The following is a 15,973-nucleotide window of genomic DNA, read 5'->3' on the forward strand; positions in this document are numbered from 1 at the left end:
AGTTTCATCTCAAAAATAAATTTCTGTGGTCTAGAACTAAAATCCTCAAAAGCAAGATTCTTTAGGAAATGCTGACAAACCTTTAACTATAAAGTCCTTCAGAGGTGACATTATACTTTAGGATTAGTCAGCATTTTCTAGAATAATACATCCATAAGTTTTATATCACTTTATGCTTAAGAAATGTAGTCTACTTCTAACAATATGCTTTCAAAGATGCAAAAGGCGGCAAATTTTTCTTGTACATTTCTTGCTTGCTCCAGATTCCCACTGATTTCAAGAGGAGTTTTAAGAATATGAACAACAAAAAAGGTTGTTACATTTTTTCTAACATGTAATCTTTTAAAATGTGAGCATTGCCACTGAATACTGCACAATGCTAGATATCTATTCTTATTTTCCTGTAGTTATTAAATTAAGTTAGTACAGTATTTTGCCTGCCACTTTTGGTAAATTTTGTAATGACAGGCACTGTACAAGTAGATGTACAACTGCTTGCAGATATTAAAAAAATGGAGCTTTAAACTCAACACATTCCTGCGCCACGCTCAGCACATGCCCAGAAGAGACAGCACCTTAGTTGGACCCAGCTCACCTGAGATCTGTATAGATGAGGCCCTTTAGTGGGACTGTTTTGGTGCTTTTATCTAATAGCTTCAGCCCCACTGACGTGCCCAATCTATACAGTGGTGCTCAACATTTTTAGATTCAAGGGAGCACTTGGAAAATGCCTTCTCTGAGCTTTCACTCTTTTTTGACTATAGAAAAATACCAGCAATTCTGGTAGTGCTGGGTCAAAGTAATGTGCTGCTTCTTCTAGTACAGCATGGATTTTTTTTCTTGTTTTTTAAATATGTACCAGCAGCCACGTGTGAAACAAAAACTCAGCCCTGGTTTCATCATTATATTAACCTCTTTTCACAGTAATGAGTATGTAACTTATTTTTATGAAAAACGAATACTTTCATGCCACATCATTTCAGTCTTTGATTTAGTGTTACAGAGTTTACCATTTTTTAAGTGAAAGAATTACAAATGCTTGGGGTTCACAGAGATCCCAAGAGCCAGAAGCTCTGAGCTGTGAACAGTTTTGCCTAGAATTTAACACTGAGAAAATGTAATTGGACTGTTGTGCTAAATAATGAATACAAATAACAGTGCTATGGAAGCTAGAAATACCATAGCAAGGAAAGGGAAATAGGAGGATTAAAAAGGCGAAGGAAAGAGGAGGATTAAAAAGTGAAGAGAACAGGGTGTATATGCTTATATACATGCAGCTAATGTACTGAAAAGTTCATTCAGTTTTTAAAGATAACTGATTCCAGAGCGCTTACATTTAAAATAGAGAACACATCTACATCGAAAATCTCTAGAACCAGAAAGGAACCGTTTGCATAGTCTACATATGCTTTTAAAAATCTATATTAGCTTAATATGTTGCTATCTTTTTCATCTCATAAGATGGCAAAATCATTTAGGAAGGTAAAAGCACTGCAGTAGTGGAAAACTTCCAACAGCTAACCAAAAGAAGCAAGTATTGAGGAAGCCAATCAAAGAAGGGCACGAGGGTACAATGAGCACAGAATCAAGTATGAGGTCATTAGGAAAAATGCAGAAAGAACAAAGCACCAATAAGGAGCCAGAGAAGAAAACAACAACCATTTAGGTACACACTACAACACTCTTCCCACTACGCTGAGGAGAAATGATTGAGGCATAGGGGCGAATCATAGAAAATTAGGCTTGGAAGGGACCTCAAGAGGTCATCTAATCCAGCCCCCTGCTCAAAGCAGGACTACCAGCAACTACAGCAACACAGACAAGGCTCTGGATACGTAGGTCTTAAAAAACCTAGTGCAGAGAACTAGTGCAGTAAGTGTGCCTGCCTATCTTGAGAAAACCCAGAGAAATTTGTCCTGCCACGAAGATTGCTTATAGAGCACACAAAATGTACAAGAAAAAGAGTGAATCTTACAGATCACAGTTATTTATCAGGGAAAGAAGTGAGGAAAACGTAAGCAAAGCCAAACAGAAATATAAAAGGCACTTTTGAAAATATTTGCCATAAGTCACTTACAGCGCCTATTAGGGCTGTGCGAAGCTTTGGTCCCTGATTCGATTCAGTAAAGATTTGGCCTGATTCAGAATCTCTGAATCTGAATTGAATCAGAGGACCCTTTAATCTCTCCAAATCGAATTGGAACCCTCCAAATCGATTCAGAAAGATTCAGACATAGACACAGCTTTAAATGTTTTTTCTGCATACCTCCAGGTAGCAGGCAGAGCGTGAACACGGAGATGCTGGGGCACATGGGGTGTCCCACAGAAGCATGGGGGCTCCCCAGCACACTTGGCAGCAGACCAGAAGCACTTCCGGTCCACTTCCACCACCACCAAGCATGTGGAGCGCTCCATGCGCCTCAGCATCTCAGCATTCACAAGCCACGCTGGTACATCAAGGCATCAAATCTTCAGATTTGGCTGAATCAAATCAGGGACAGTGATCCCAATTAACGAATTCAATCATTGTCCCCGATTCAGGACAAATCTACATCCGAAATGAACAGGGCCTGCTTCATACAGCCCTAGTGCCCATGCACATGCTTCAATGCATTCTGATTAGAACGCACTGGAACAGCCTTGATTAATCAAAAGAGCCTTAGTTAAAACACCCCCGTGGTCATTTTGAAACATGAGATGCTGAATACACAAGATGCTGTGGTATTTTAATTAGAGTGGCTCTCAAGAGCCACTCTAATTAAAATGCCCCCTCCCCCAGCACATATATGGGCTTCCTTAGACTCCTACTTAGGTTTTATAATTTTCACCCCACATCTTTTTCAACTGTGGTAGTACTAAACTGAAATTGTAAGCAAAAAAGTTTTATGTTTTATACGCACATAGAGCAACATAATGGAACAGAAAAAAATAAGTAGAGTGCACACAGTTTCACTCCTGAGGCCAATGCTGCTCTTCAAGAGTAATTCCCTCTTTCTCTTTTTAAACAAAGGTGTTTAGATGATTTTTTCCATAAAAAAACGCAAACCAAACTAAAACAAGAACATATCAAGATAAAATACTGTGCAAAAATAGGATACCAGTGTTCAGGAAAGTCACAGTAAGTTACGGTTTTCAACAGATTTTATAAGCTATAAAATAAATATATTTTTATAAAAATATTTACTAGAAGGCAAAAAATAAGTGCCATATGACTTGACAGTTCCTATACTAATTACGCAACTGTATTAAATAGCTTACTAAAACCTGTGTAGTGTAATTTATGCAGTCTCCTTTTTTGCCAAGTACTTCATTGAATATTGGTATTTTGCACATTAGAACAGAGGACATTGTCTAAAATAGACCCTTATTCAGCATAGCCATTGACCTACCTGTAGTAGTTTTAGACCAAGCTATTTTTATACAGACTGTGATTTAAGTTTTGCACAGTACATTTTTAACACTGCATAATATTAATAATCCATGGATTTCATGGTTCCTAAACTCATCGCGCACATTTTTCCAAAATATGTTGTTCTCAATTACAGACATATTTTATATTATAATGTTCAAACACTGAAACTTTTCATAGTTTTAGGCCTGTTAAAGTTCAAAACAACTACATTTTCTATCCTTGTGAATCAGCACTAGAGAATCACCTGGGAATTTACAATTTAAGCTGAAATACTCAGCTTTAGTTTTCCTGACTACACATTTGTGAGCTTTGCAATTAATTATCTTCCATTATTACTGATCATCAATTAACTCAAAAGGTTGCTGAGATTGTGAGTGTGCTGAAGAAGGCAGAATTTAATGATATAATTTGAGATTGGTAGGACAGTAAATTTCTCTCTTGTTAATAATTAAAGTAGATAACTTATGTTTTTATTTATAGTTTCCAGAAATATCCGGCTCATTTCTCTGCACTGCAATGTCAGCTAATCATCTGCTTGTCAGGATCTGACTTAAGCTATAGTATTTTATTATTGACAATCCTTGTATCATATGGAGACTTTAATTCTTGCTCATTTACGCCAAAAATAAAGTTTCTAACTAATACATTTATTTTTGTTTTACTGCCATGATTCCTTATAAATCTACATATGTGAAACCAGATATTATAGAGCAAAACAAACTAATTAGTGAGGATTGAACAAACAAAAAAAATTATATTACCTGTTTCGATTTCCCAAATATAAACTGAATCATCTTCACATCCAACAACTAGCAGATTTTCAACAGGGTGAAATTTTATCATCTTCACAGGAAACAGATGCTTCCTAGCATGTAAGAGACACATTCTCTCCTGAAGGTGCAGAAGTGCTACTGAATGATCACTGCACACAGAGCACACAATCCTGTGATCTTTCAACTGCAAAAATATCAAAAACTTCTATTAACAACAAAAACAACTATTTGTAGGTTGTCACACAGATGGACCAGAAACCCACTGTTCCAAATGCTAGACAAGCAAATAAAAAATAAGTCCAATAACAGACTCAGTTTAGAAAGTGGTATTATAGCTTACATGCCCCCCATTCCACAAAAAAACTGAACACATCAGCTACAAGTCTAATCACCAAAAGATGCAGTCCAACGTATGTATACTGCAGCCTCTAAGAATTGCATTCACTCACCATACATGATCACCTATATAATAAATAAAAGATTTTCCCCCTGAATATAAAAGAAATGAAGAATTACCTTAACTCAAATAACTATTCATTTTATATGAATCAAATACTCAAAAGCCAAAGGCAACATATTTCCAGTAACAACGTGTTAACTGTATGTTGTAACTTAAATTGATATAATATGGGTCTGATCCTACAAACTTTATTCCCACACGTAATCCTTAGTGACAAAGGGAGAAATTCACCCTCTAATAAAACTCACTTCTGTTCAGAGGACCAGTTTATATTTAAACTCTATTCAGCCCCTGGAAATCAAGCACAGGAGATCTTTAAGAGCATTAAGAAATAGTGCTGCAACTCTGATTTACAAATGGTGCAATGGGCCTTTATGAGGTCTTACAGACTACTTAATGTTAAAGCATAACTGTTTTTTAGATGAAAGGGAAACAAAATCCTGACCCTCTCCAACTGCAATAAGATGAGGGTATTCCTAAAGACTTTCCATGTAAGTACAGCTCCATACAGCAAACCTATATTCTAAAATTGCACAAGGAGAAAAAAGTTTCAATGTTACTATAGTTGATCACTGATTCAGAAGAATGCAACCATTTGTAAAACATCTAGTTAGGGTCAGGATGCACAATCTCCGGCCCATGGGTCAAATCCAGCCCAAGAAGCCATGGCATCCAGCCTGTGGGGCTCCCCACAGGTTGGAAAATGTGGTGGCAGGGGAGCAGTGGCAATTAATACTGCTACCCCTCCCCACTGCCAAATTCCCAAGTCCCACATGGCAGATTGGGGCAAAGCCACACCCCCTCCCCAAACACAATGAGACTGGTAGCAGGCCACACCCCCTTCTCCCCATGGGCCTAGGCTGGGCCCCCTCCCCCTGTGCAGCTGGATTCAGGCCTAGTCACTCCCCCTCTGCCCCACACACCTGGATCAGGGCTGGGCCATACCCTCTGTGCCCCCCCATACACAGCCATGCCACCTTCCCTCCCTGATGGAGCTGGGCTGCCCCCTGTCCACATGGCCAGCTGGGGCCCGGTCACGTCCATCCTAGGTGCTGGATGGAAAACACCAACCAGATCCAGCCCACCATGCAAGAAGCCTGAGCACCACTGAGTTAGTCATTAGAAAGCCCAATAGAAATTTGCTGCCTATCAACACACACTTATTGATAAATAACAGCTGCTGGTCCAATTTTCCCCTCAAGCCGCTTTAGACCACTAAAATCCCATTGACTACAATGGAGCCAGCTTGGAATTATATTACTATATACAATTAAGGGCCAATGTGCAATAGGCAATCCTGTTATTAAAACTTGGTTGTCATGACCAGGAACAATGGTCATGACCAGGAACAATGGTCACAAGCTGGCGGAGGGAAGGTTTAAGTTGGACATTAGGAGGCGCTACTTCACGGTCAGGGCGGCTAGAGTCTGGAACCAGCTTCCAAGTGAGGTGGTGCAGACTCCCACCCTGGGGGTTTTTTAAGAGGAGGTTGGATGACCACCTTACTGGGGTCATTTGACCCCAGTGCTCTTCCTGCCATGGCAGGGGGTCGGACTAGATGATCTGCTCAGGTCCCTTCCGACTCTAGAAACTATGAAACTACAAAACTATGAAAAATGCCATGACTGAAAAAATAGGTCTTGATTCTCCACTCCAGATGACTAGTTTTATGACTTCACAGGAACTGTAATCATGCAAAACTGACGTAACTTACATAGAATCTGGGTGCCAAGATAGAGTTCACATAAAAAGCTATTACACAGTTAGTAAGTGGAAATCAAGATAAAATAGTAAACTATAAAAAATGTGACAGTTATCAATAAAATGTCATTTCTTTCTAAAAATCATTTACCTTATCATTACTTACCTGATAGCATTCTGGCGATAACAACAAGTTCATTACTGGACCAGCTTGCAGAGTAAATTGGTGCAAAATTTCTTCAGTAAATATGTCCCACCAAATTACACAAGAGTCCTGGCCTCCTGACACCAGCCAGCTTGGATCAAATCTGACTGATTTACTGTATGGATAAAGTAAACAAGTGACACTGCAGCTGTGGCCTTTAAGAATTTTGTGAGGCAAAGTATCTGAAATGAGAAATGTTAGATAAATTATTTCCCCCCCTTTAAAAATAAATAGTCTTTAGATTTTTATGATGCGTACTTAACATACTTACGTTTCAACAAAGAAATGTTTTCCAAAAGTCTTGCTTTGGCGGCATGTAAAGCAAGTGTTATGAAAATTTTCCCATCTTCACACCCACACACCAACTTATCAAGGTTGGGCATGTATACAGATGAGATGACTGCAGCACTCGCAGTTCCATCTTTAGATGCACAAAGATGATCAATAATGCCTTCTGACATAGATTGGTGTTTGTCAAAACTGTCCTGGAGAGTCCATGCTGCCGCTACTGGGATCTCTACCAAAAAAAATCAAGGAAGTCATATTAAATTTCTGGGATTCAAAATTAAGAATAGGTCAGAGCAGTTATTGTTTTTTACTTAAATTTCCTACGAAATTTATAAAAATAAAACAAACAAGTTATACCTGATATCCATATTCCCTCTTCTTCCTCCCCTCCACCACAAGTCCTTAATCTATCCTACTATTTAGAACAGCAGCTACAAATTCTCCACACCAGTTAGATCACAAAGGACTTCGCCAGGGTCACATCCAGCTGACAACCTTTTCCATGACACTGATGTGGGGTTGTTTATATAGTCAGTTCTGTGTAAGAATGGTCTTTGTGTTCTACCCATCATAGTGTGGAGAGCACTGTGCTAGTTCTACACAGTCCAGGCAAATTCAGTCTTCAACAGTTAGATAAGCTTTACTTTCCAGGCTATCATCTTTTTCATGATAACTAAGGTAGCAAAACCAGATGTCTTTTCTGCATAGGTGTAGTAAGGCTGGACCTGATGATCTGTAAGGTTCCTTCCAGCCCCTAACATCTACGAAACTATAAAAACTGTAAAAATGGCACAAGGTATGTGAAATTGCTTAACCTTTTGGAGATCCATCAAGTGTTGACACTGGAACATCAGGGATGTGCCATATAGTGATTCTTCCAGATGCTTCACCAGCAAAAAGAATCTTATAAAAAGGTTCCTTTCTTTCATTCATAAAGCCCATAATGAAAGGAAAACTCTGTTGCAAAAATATAAGAAATTAGCCAACATTTTTGTAAGAAAATAATAGGTTAAGACAAAACATTTTCTAACTGTAAAATAAAACTACAATATTTAGGGATCTGAAAATATTCTTATGTAGAAATAGAGCATCCCCTGGACCACTCAATGCTGACGGTACCACAAAGACAACGTGATAGCTGGGTTCATTGCAGCACAGCTCTTCTTTCTGGTCCTAACCTTGTCTTACCCCATGTACCAGATAAGTTGGCAAATGGGGGGAGGTCTATGCTGCTGCAAAGGGCGTTCTCTGTTGAGTCTGGGGGGTTGGGTAATCAAGCTGCAGTTTGGAGCCAGCTGCATCTCTTCAGCCTGTCTCCCCTAGCCCTGTCCCCACTCCTTCCAGCTCTGATGCTCTCTTCAGGATGGGAGGAGGGGGAGTGGGGTGAGAGAGCTCAGTCTGGGGTTTGTCCAGACTTTGCTGGGGGGGGGGGGAAGAGAGATTGGAGTGCCCCCTTCCCTCCCTCCCTAAAGAGAGCACCAGAGGTGGAGCTGAATTGCATCAGCCCAGCCCTGCTCCCAGGCAGGGACTGACAGAAGTTAATGAAAGTGCTCCATTTTGGAGCATCTTCATCTGAACCCTCAGGGAATGAGGGTTAATTTGTCATGCAACTGGGCACTTTTAGAGTACTCTGCTGCCATGCACTTCTGCCAGGGCACAGCTGTAGAGCACTTTCAGGTGGTCAATAAGATCTATAAATTCACCTGTATAGCACCCAATGAGATCTATAAATTCACCTGTACAGGGAGAATCCTAAAGCAGCTTCCTGCACATCTCATGTAGCTAGCTTGGCAGAAAGGAGGCAGTTTCACTAGGAACTAGGTAAAAAAATCCACTGAAGTAATAACCTCAATTGTCTTTGTACCAAAACTAACCAAATAAATGCACATTCACCATATGTCACATGACATAAGATAATGAAAGTTGGGCACCATAGGTTGACATGGATATTTAATGTGCCTTTATTCTCATCACCTGCAAGGAGTTACAGGTTAAAATACTTAAAGAAAGCAGACTTCTTACTGTTATCTAACAGCATACCTCTACTTTTTTCAGTTTTATTAGCAATATTTATTTTAAAATGCTGATAGAAACATAACTCAAACCCATATGCTCTGTTAACCGATGGCTGGGAATCGATACACATTTAGGCAGAGTTTCAAGGTAAGTATTGTAAAACAGGGGATGTTATACTCTATGCTAGTAGTGCTCAAACTCTTTGCCATGTGCTACTATGGGCTATAAAGCACTTGGGTGATGCATGGTTACAGTATACATATTTTCAGCTACTAAGCTGCATAAAAATACCCCAGTTGACAATACAATAAGCAAAAGATTTTCGATGGCACAAAATATAGTTAGATATCTAACTTCTTCTGGAAATCATTAGAAATTGGGCACCAAGCTCATATTTGTACCTTTGAGACTTTCTTTAAAAAAAAAAATCTAACCGTACTTTTCCATGTTAGGAACTGTTATATTTGCAACGAAGTTATTATGAGGAGAGCTCCGCAGAAACCTAGCGTATTCTAATGCAGTTCCAACTGTGAAAAGATTTAAGTCCTACTCTATGCTCTGCTCTAGGATTTGTAAGATCAGGATATAGCCCCATAAACAATGTTGTCACACCAAATTATATCATTAAAAATAAATAAATCAAGAAGAAGAATAAATGTACAAAACAGTTGAGTATAGGACCAGTGGCGGACACTTTTTAAAAATAATGCATTCATTTGTTGGAAAATATATATCAGCTGCTCTATCATCACTGGGATACAATGATTTGCTAAGCCACGTGTTTTGGCTATTTCTCTTCATTGACAAAGTCTGACCTTTTGACATCTTTCAACAGTTATCCTATCTGATTTTAAACCAGAAGTATTTTGGGGGAAAACTAAACTGAATGGCTTTTGCTACTGCTCTTCAAATGAAAATTAAATCTGTCAGGCTTAGGAAGACATTGCAAAAGTGCTTTAAAAAAACCTTTACCAAGGAACAAAAAAAAAGAGGTAAGTAATAAAAACTCACACAAGCCTGTATATTTGACAGTGCTTCTTCTGGGAAATACTGATGAAATATGCTTTTCTCACATAGGCCTGAGTAATAACCTGATTCTGCTGCTACTTAAATAAATGTTAAAAAAAAAAAAATCAAAAGTTAATGTCCATGGCAGCAGCAAATGCTACATAAGTTTTTAAATCACCATACAATTACTAAGTAAACCACATCACTAATATATCTTAGCCTTGGTCTCAGTATTGCTATCCTTACTCAGGCAAAATCCCTGTTGATTTTTTTTTGGCAGAGTAAGAGTAAGGACCATAGTAACTGATCCTTTATTTGTACCTTACAATCACTTATTTTCTGTTCTTTCAGCTAGTCGTCTTCTTCTTATACACATCTCTTTGGTCGCACAAAGAGATGTTCAAGAGAAAAAAAGCATTCACTCAGATGCAGGCTTTCTAATAGCTGAGTTCATTTGAGCCTCCCTTTGTCCAGCTAGTATCCACTAAACTTGCAATTGGTGTGACAGGTCATCCAGACACAAGTTTACAACTGGCAGTATAAGGATACTTCATCCATCTGCTTCTTCAACTTCATCTGTACGGTCTCTCCTAAACTTTAGAAATTACTGTTTAGACCTTAGTCCTATCCCTGCAAGGAATTACGTATGTCTCTATATACTGTGACTACTGACAGAGGAAGAAATTAATCACATGCATGGGTCTTTGCAAGACCAGAATAAGACTTCTGGTATAATGCAATATGTTCAAAGACAGAATTACTCAGTTGCTGATGGATGCATTCTGTAATGAAATAACAGAGTTTGGGTGCCCAAATGCTTGTGCATACAGGTAACATTTAAACGTTTGTGTAACTCCACTGATTTCAAATAGGATTATTCAATACTGAAATGAGTAACTTTACTCTGATGCTTTTGCAGGGTTGAGTCCCTTGGACAGATGATCTCCTAAACAGTCTAGCCTTATCATTTTTATAAAAATTTTGAATATGAAAAAAATGAAAAAAAAGTTTATTTGAATGATGAACCTATCCATTGCATACTGTATTTTCTGAATTTCTTCCAAATTGAAAATTAAAATTAAAATAAAGGCATCTTAATTATATGAATGCAACTGAGTTTGACTCAATGGCTTAAATATCCAATTTGGTAGACATTATTCTGGTAAATGGCAACAAAACAGAGTAGGTTTTTAAGCTCATTGAAAAAAAAATTGTGCATTACCTTATTTTCTTTCACATCAGTGGAGCAGAGTAAATGAGGATAAACAGTTTCTTTGAGCACTTTTCCATCAGTAGGATATATGCTTTTTGAAAGTCCACTGCATAAATAAAACAAAACAAATTTTATATTATATTAGCGTAAGTTCATCTTTTTTTAAAGCAAAACAGTACCATCCAAAATTCTCAAGTTCAGTTAAAAGTTGTTGAGTAGTAATTACAAGTGACTTCTTTTTGAAATCACAGCACCAGCTGCCCAAGTTCTACATGGCTAATCTTATTCCTGTATCCCCTGCTGTGTCAAACAAAGAGTGGGGGCTGTCAAACCCAGGGTAAATCTTCTAGTGCCAAAGTGGTTTTGTTCTGGTTTTTGATCATTCGCGACATGCAGAGATTTTCTATAATAAACCTCCTAAAGTTCATCTTATACCTGTACTTTTTGTGTGAATTTCCCATCTGAGCCCACCTGTTTAGCAGCTGGTAGATGTAACTGTGACCATCTTCTGACCAGATGATAAGTCGATAAGCAGCTAGTACTTCACCACCAGCAAAGCACTGGCCACGCTGGCTAAATTCAGTACAGAGTAGGGAAAAGTCACAATAATCATATACCTAAAGTCAAAAAAATGATAAAAATAAATTAATACTAAATTAACACTATAGTGCGTTTCCTAATGACCCTTCCATTCTAATGCAGAGATTGTTTTACTTCCTAAGCCCTTGCTCAAAACCACTCAGTGAGTTAGATTTTACAGTGTTTATTCAGACTACCTCCAATAAAGTCAATGGTGATACAATAGTGTTAAATCATTGTAAGGTCAGGGGAAGGCTTCCTGTTTCTAGGAAGGAGAGACAGCAAATTTAAAAAAAAAAAAAACAACATTAAAAGGTTTACGTTCCCTTAAGCATTTTGAGAGGAGGCAAGGAATTTGTTGTTTTGTTTTTCTATTGTAGTTAATATTGGACAAAATTAATCCTGCCTGTAACTACACCAGGTTCAGTAATTCAAAGCTTCTTTGTTCGGAAGTTTCTACTTCTGAAAAAGTACTTCCGCTGGCACATTACATAACATCACACAGCACCTTTATTTCATATTGTTATGTTCTCCTAAAATTCTACCATTTGCAGCACACGCAAATTTGCTGTTTTCCGCAGACAAAATTCTAGCACATAGATACAAATGAAAGAACACACATAAAGCCACCTTTCTGCAGAAATATGCAGCAGGAGATGGCAACCCCATTTCCAGTTTTTATGGAAAAAAAAAGAAATCACATGGCCTGCTTATCCACAGGTCTCTGCACATGGAATTGCAAAAGAATATGATAGGGTGTACCCAAAGCGGCCTAGGATATTGTTTGCATATACAAAACACAGTGACCATGCTGCCTGAGTGTTGGCTGATATTCAGAGCTACCCTACATCATTTATTCCAACTTTGGGAAGGAATGGATTTCAGAAAGGGAACTTCTTTCAGCTGTTCATTCAGACAACAAGGCATATTGTGTTTGGTGTAAAGTGGTACATATCCAAGAGTAAGGATTACTTGGACTTCCAAATAACTTATGAATATGCCCCATATTTCAAGCATGCTTCTCCCCTAGTAGGAAAGAAGTGCCAATGTCCTTTCTACTTTTTAAGACTCATACATTCATTAAAAACAGTGAAAAAAGACCAAGTAATTACCTGAATCAATACAACTGCCCTCTAACAGAGAATGAGGTATCAAATGCATAAATATGCACCTCCAGGGCAGTGTACATATCTGACCTCTTATAGAAAGTTCAATAAAATGTACTAGAAAATGAGAACTTTTCTATTTTCTGGACCATCCTGTAGAATTTAGTAGAAAATTAAGCCCTTGCTATACAAGTTTTAAGAGTATAAAAACAAGCTTTAGCAAACATCCTATTTTCTATTAAGCTTCTACAGGTTCTCAAATACGTTTCTATAGTACCCTAACCAAAGCCTACTGAGGTCAACATAAAGATTTCTATTTACTTCAGTGGGCTTTGGATCAGAGCCTTAACTAAATACATAGGGCTTTTCTATAAGAAATAAAAAAAACATAGGAGAAAACAGACAGTCGTTGTAAAAGATCACTTCGTTGGAAGTGCAAGAACAACAACAAAAACAAAATCTCTGTTTAGAAATGATATAATGATGCCTCTATCTGTGATACATTTATTTTCTCTTATAGCTATGAACAAACGGGATTGATTCACTGCCTAGGTTTTGCTAGCTTATATTAGCAAAATCTGGGCTACTAACCTTATTGGAACAAAATTATCTGAATGAAGGGAGCTCACAGACTGATTTCTTTGCTCATATTTAGGCAGCATTTGTATATATTTGCTTCCTTGTAGACTGTAGCATAGAGAGGACTATGAGGCTCTCAACCCTCTAGCACTGTGGTATGCTGGAAGTATTCTCCTGCCAAGCAACCGACTCTGTATCAAGTTAGTTTAAACTATTAAGGAACAGATAAATACTTTATCATCTCAACTAGAGAATTAAGATAACTGGTGAAGATACAAAGCAAGCTGTTTTCTCTGATACTAAATAATTAGTAAGCACGGTTTCATTTAAGGAGGAAAAAAGCTATTTACACATAACGAAAAAATCAATCATGTTCACTTTTCCAAAATGTACCAGACTGTTAACAATTTTCCATGGGAAGTATATAGTATTTGTGTAATGCTGTACCTTCCAACAGTATGAGAACACAACTAATAGGAGTCTTTCTGTGTATGTGCAAAATCGTATGGCTTGGCAGTTTGCGCAGTCCAAGGATTTGGATTCTTTTTCATACACACTTTGCTTCTCCTATATATGAAAGATAAAAATACCAAGATCAGTCAAGTATGACTTTTCTGGATATTCAAGCTTTGTTTTCTTTAGGAGTGACACCAGCTATCAAAAATATTTTATAAGTAAACACTTTCAAATTGCAATGCAAAGTATTACACTAAACACTGTGTTGTAGGTAAGATTCAAGGACAGTATACAGTGGGTGGACATTTGTGGGGGAAAGAGAGAGGCTGACATGGAGGTGGCTATCATCACATTCTCAGTTAAAAGAGTGTCAGCGGGGATGGACCAAGAGAGGTCTATGGGCAGCATCTGCCACTGTGAGGATACACTGACCATTGATCCATTTAAAGCCAAAAGAGCTATAGCAGCTAACAAGCTTACAGTACCAGATGCACAATAGTCAAGGGAGTATTTCTTTCCCCCACACACATACTTATGACAAACCATGGCACAGGCATTTGAGCTGTATGCTGGATAAGCGATCTTAACCTAAACTAATACTTTCCCATCACTTTTAGGGGTAATTTATATTCTTATCAATCTATTTTTGAATCCATGGATTGTTTGCAAATATATATACTAAATCTTGTTGATGTTTTTGGTGCGACTAGCCAAGGCTTACTGTGAAATCTGCTTTACCCAAATGTTAGAATTGTTTTGGAATCATTTTTAATAATTATTGATCACACAAATGAAAACTAACATTTTCTGTCATGTAAGATGCCACTACAACCCTCTACAACAAGGGCTACAATGGTCACACAATCCTAGCTGTTAAATTAAAAGCAAAAAAATATCACCATCACAGGCAGGGATGTCATGCCATCCTCTCACTCAGCCTTGAAGCTTCAGGAGGGAATTAAAATTAATGAGAATTCTGCTCTCTAAACACATGAAGCAGCTGGATTCTCACTAACTCCAAACCCTCCCACCTCTAAAGAACAGCCCAGGCAGAAAAGTAAAGGGACAGCACAATGCCCACATATGCTTACATTACATCTATTTGTGACCAGTTGTTGCAGACTGACCTAGAATTTTAACAGTGGGGCAGCTCTTGTTTTTTAAGATTTGCCTTTTGTGAGACTTTGTAACAAAGAGAGATGCTCTACAATAGAATCAATGCGGCATTTTCTGAAGTGACATCACACTCAGCAGAAGCTCCTAAATGAACTGTTCCTATTAATTAATGAGCATCTATCTGAAGCTGTTTTACTATTTGCTGAATAAGATACTAATGTATCTAAGGGTGCTCTAGGGAAGGATAGTGCTAGTTTGACCATTTGGCTAACCATACAACAACTCTGTCTTCTTAAAGTGTTTTGTAGAGATGGGTAAACATTTACCTCCATTTTACAGCTGGTGAGACTGAGGCATCAAGAGGCGAAATGATTTTCATTTTGTTACATTTTCATCAGATAAAATATAGAAACAGCCATGAGAGTAGGGCATTTAATAGTGGATTCACCCTTCTTTGCAAGTTAATGCTCTAATTGCTGGGCTAAACCATTATGCTCACTCTTTTTCTCCTGTCCTATGAATCCTGGCTGTGTGGTGGCAGAGCTTCTACAAGAGAAGACAGTGCTCCCACCCCAGTCTGGACTCTGATGGTCAGTGCACTTTACCAAGGTGGGGAGTGTCCACCCCTCAGGTTGAGAAAGTACAGGTTTCCCTCGCTTTATATCGTGCATGCATTCCTGAAAAATGGCACATCACTAGAATTTGTTTAAAGGAAACCCACTTTACAATGTAACAAATAGGGATATGTTCCAAAACTTCAACTGTACTGACCCCCAGACCCATTTCTATCCTTTTACAAGACAATTTTGGTACTCGCCAACAGCAGGCAGTACACACAAGCACAGGGCACTATCAGAATGGGGATGGCAACTACAGAAACACGTGTCACAGACAAGGAGAGAGGAGCACAGATCCACACAGGAGACTATATTTTGGTGTTTGTCACTCCCACAATGCACTGCACAAAGCAGCCAACTGTGGGCTTCCACCACACTGATCACATAAGAATGAATTTACTTCACATAATGAATTTTTGGCATAAAATGGGTCATCACATAAGA

At 38.3% G+C, this 15,973-nt stretch overlaps 1 protein-coding gene across 2 annotated transcripts in view; it reads right to left on the bottom strand.

The window, feature by feature from the left end:
• The window catches only part of WDR72 (WD repeat domain 72), a 279,358-nt gene that overhangs the window by 222,741 nt on the left and 40,644 nt on the right, over positions 1 to 15,973 (bottom strand). The window contains exons 7-13 of one of the 2 annotated variants that reach the window (XM_019504240.1): positions 13,788 to 13,907; positions 11,548 to 11,693; positions 11,086 to 11,182; positions 7,655 to 7,796; positions 6,823 to 7,068; positions 6,513 to 6,733; positions 4,174 to 4,369 (exon numbers count right to left, since the gene is read on the bottom strand). In XM_019504240.1, coding sequence (XP_019359785.1) covers positions 4,174 to 4,369; positions 6,513 to 6,733; positions 6,823 to 7,068; positions 7,655 to 7,796; positions 11,086 to 11,182; positions 11,548 to 11,693; positions 13,788 to 13,907 — 1,168 coding nt within the window. Of the gene's footprint in view, positions 1 to 4,173; positions 4,370 to 6,512; positions 6,734 to 6,822; positions 7,069 to 7,654; positions 7,797 to 11,085; positions 11,183 to 11,511; positions 11,694 to 13,787; positions 13,908 to 15,973 lie in introns of both variants that reach the window. The other variant, XM_019504239.1, reaches the window with a different exon arrangement.

The sequence above is a fragment of the Gavialis gangeticus genome, unplaced genomic scaffold (assembly GCF_001723915.1).
Source record: "Gavialis gangeticus isolate Ggan-Ray unplaced genomic scaffold, GavGan_comp1, whole genome shotgun sequence".
NCBI classification, from domain to species: domain Eukaryota; kingdom Metazoa; phylum Chordata; order Crocodylia; family Gavialidae; genus Gavialis; species Gavialis gangeticus.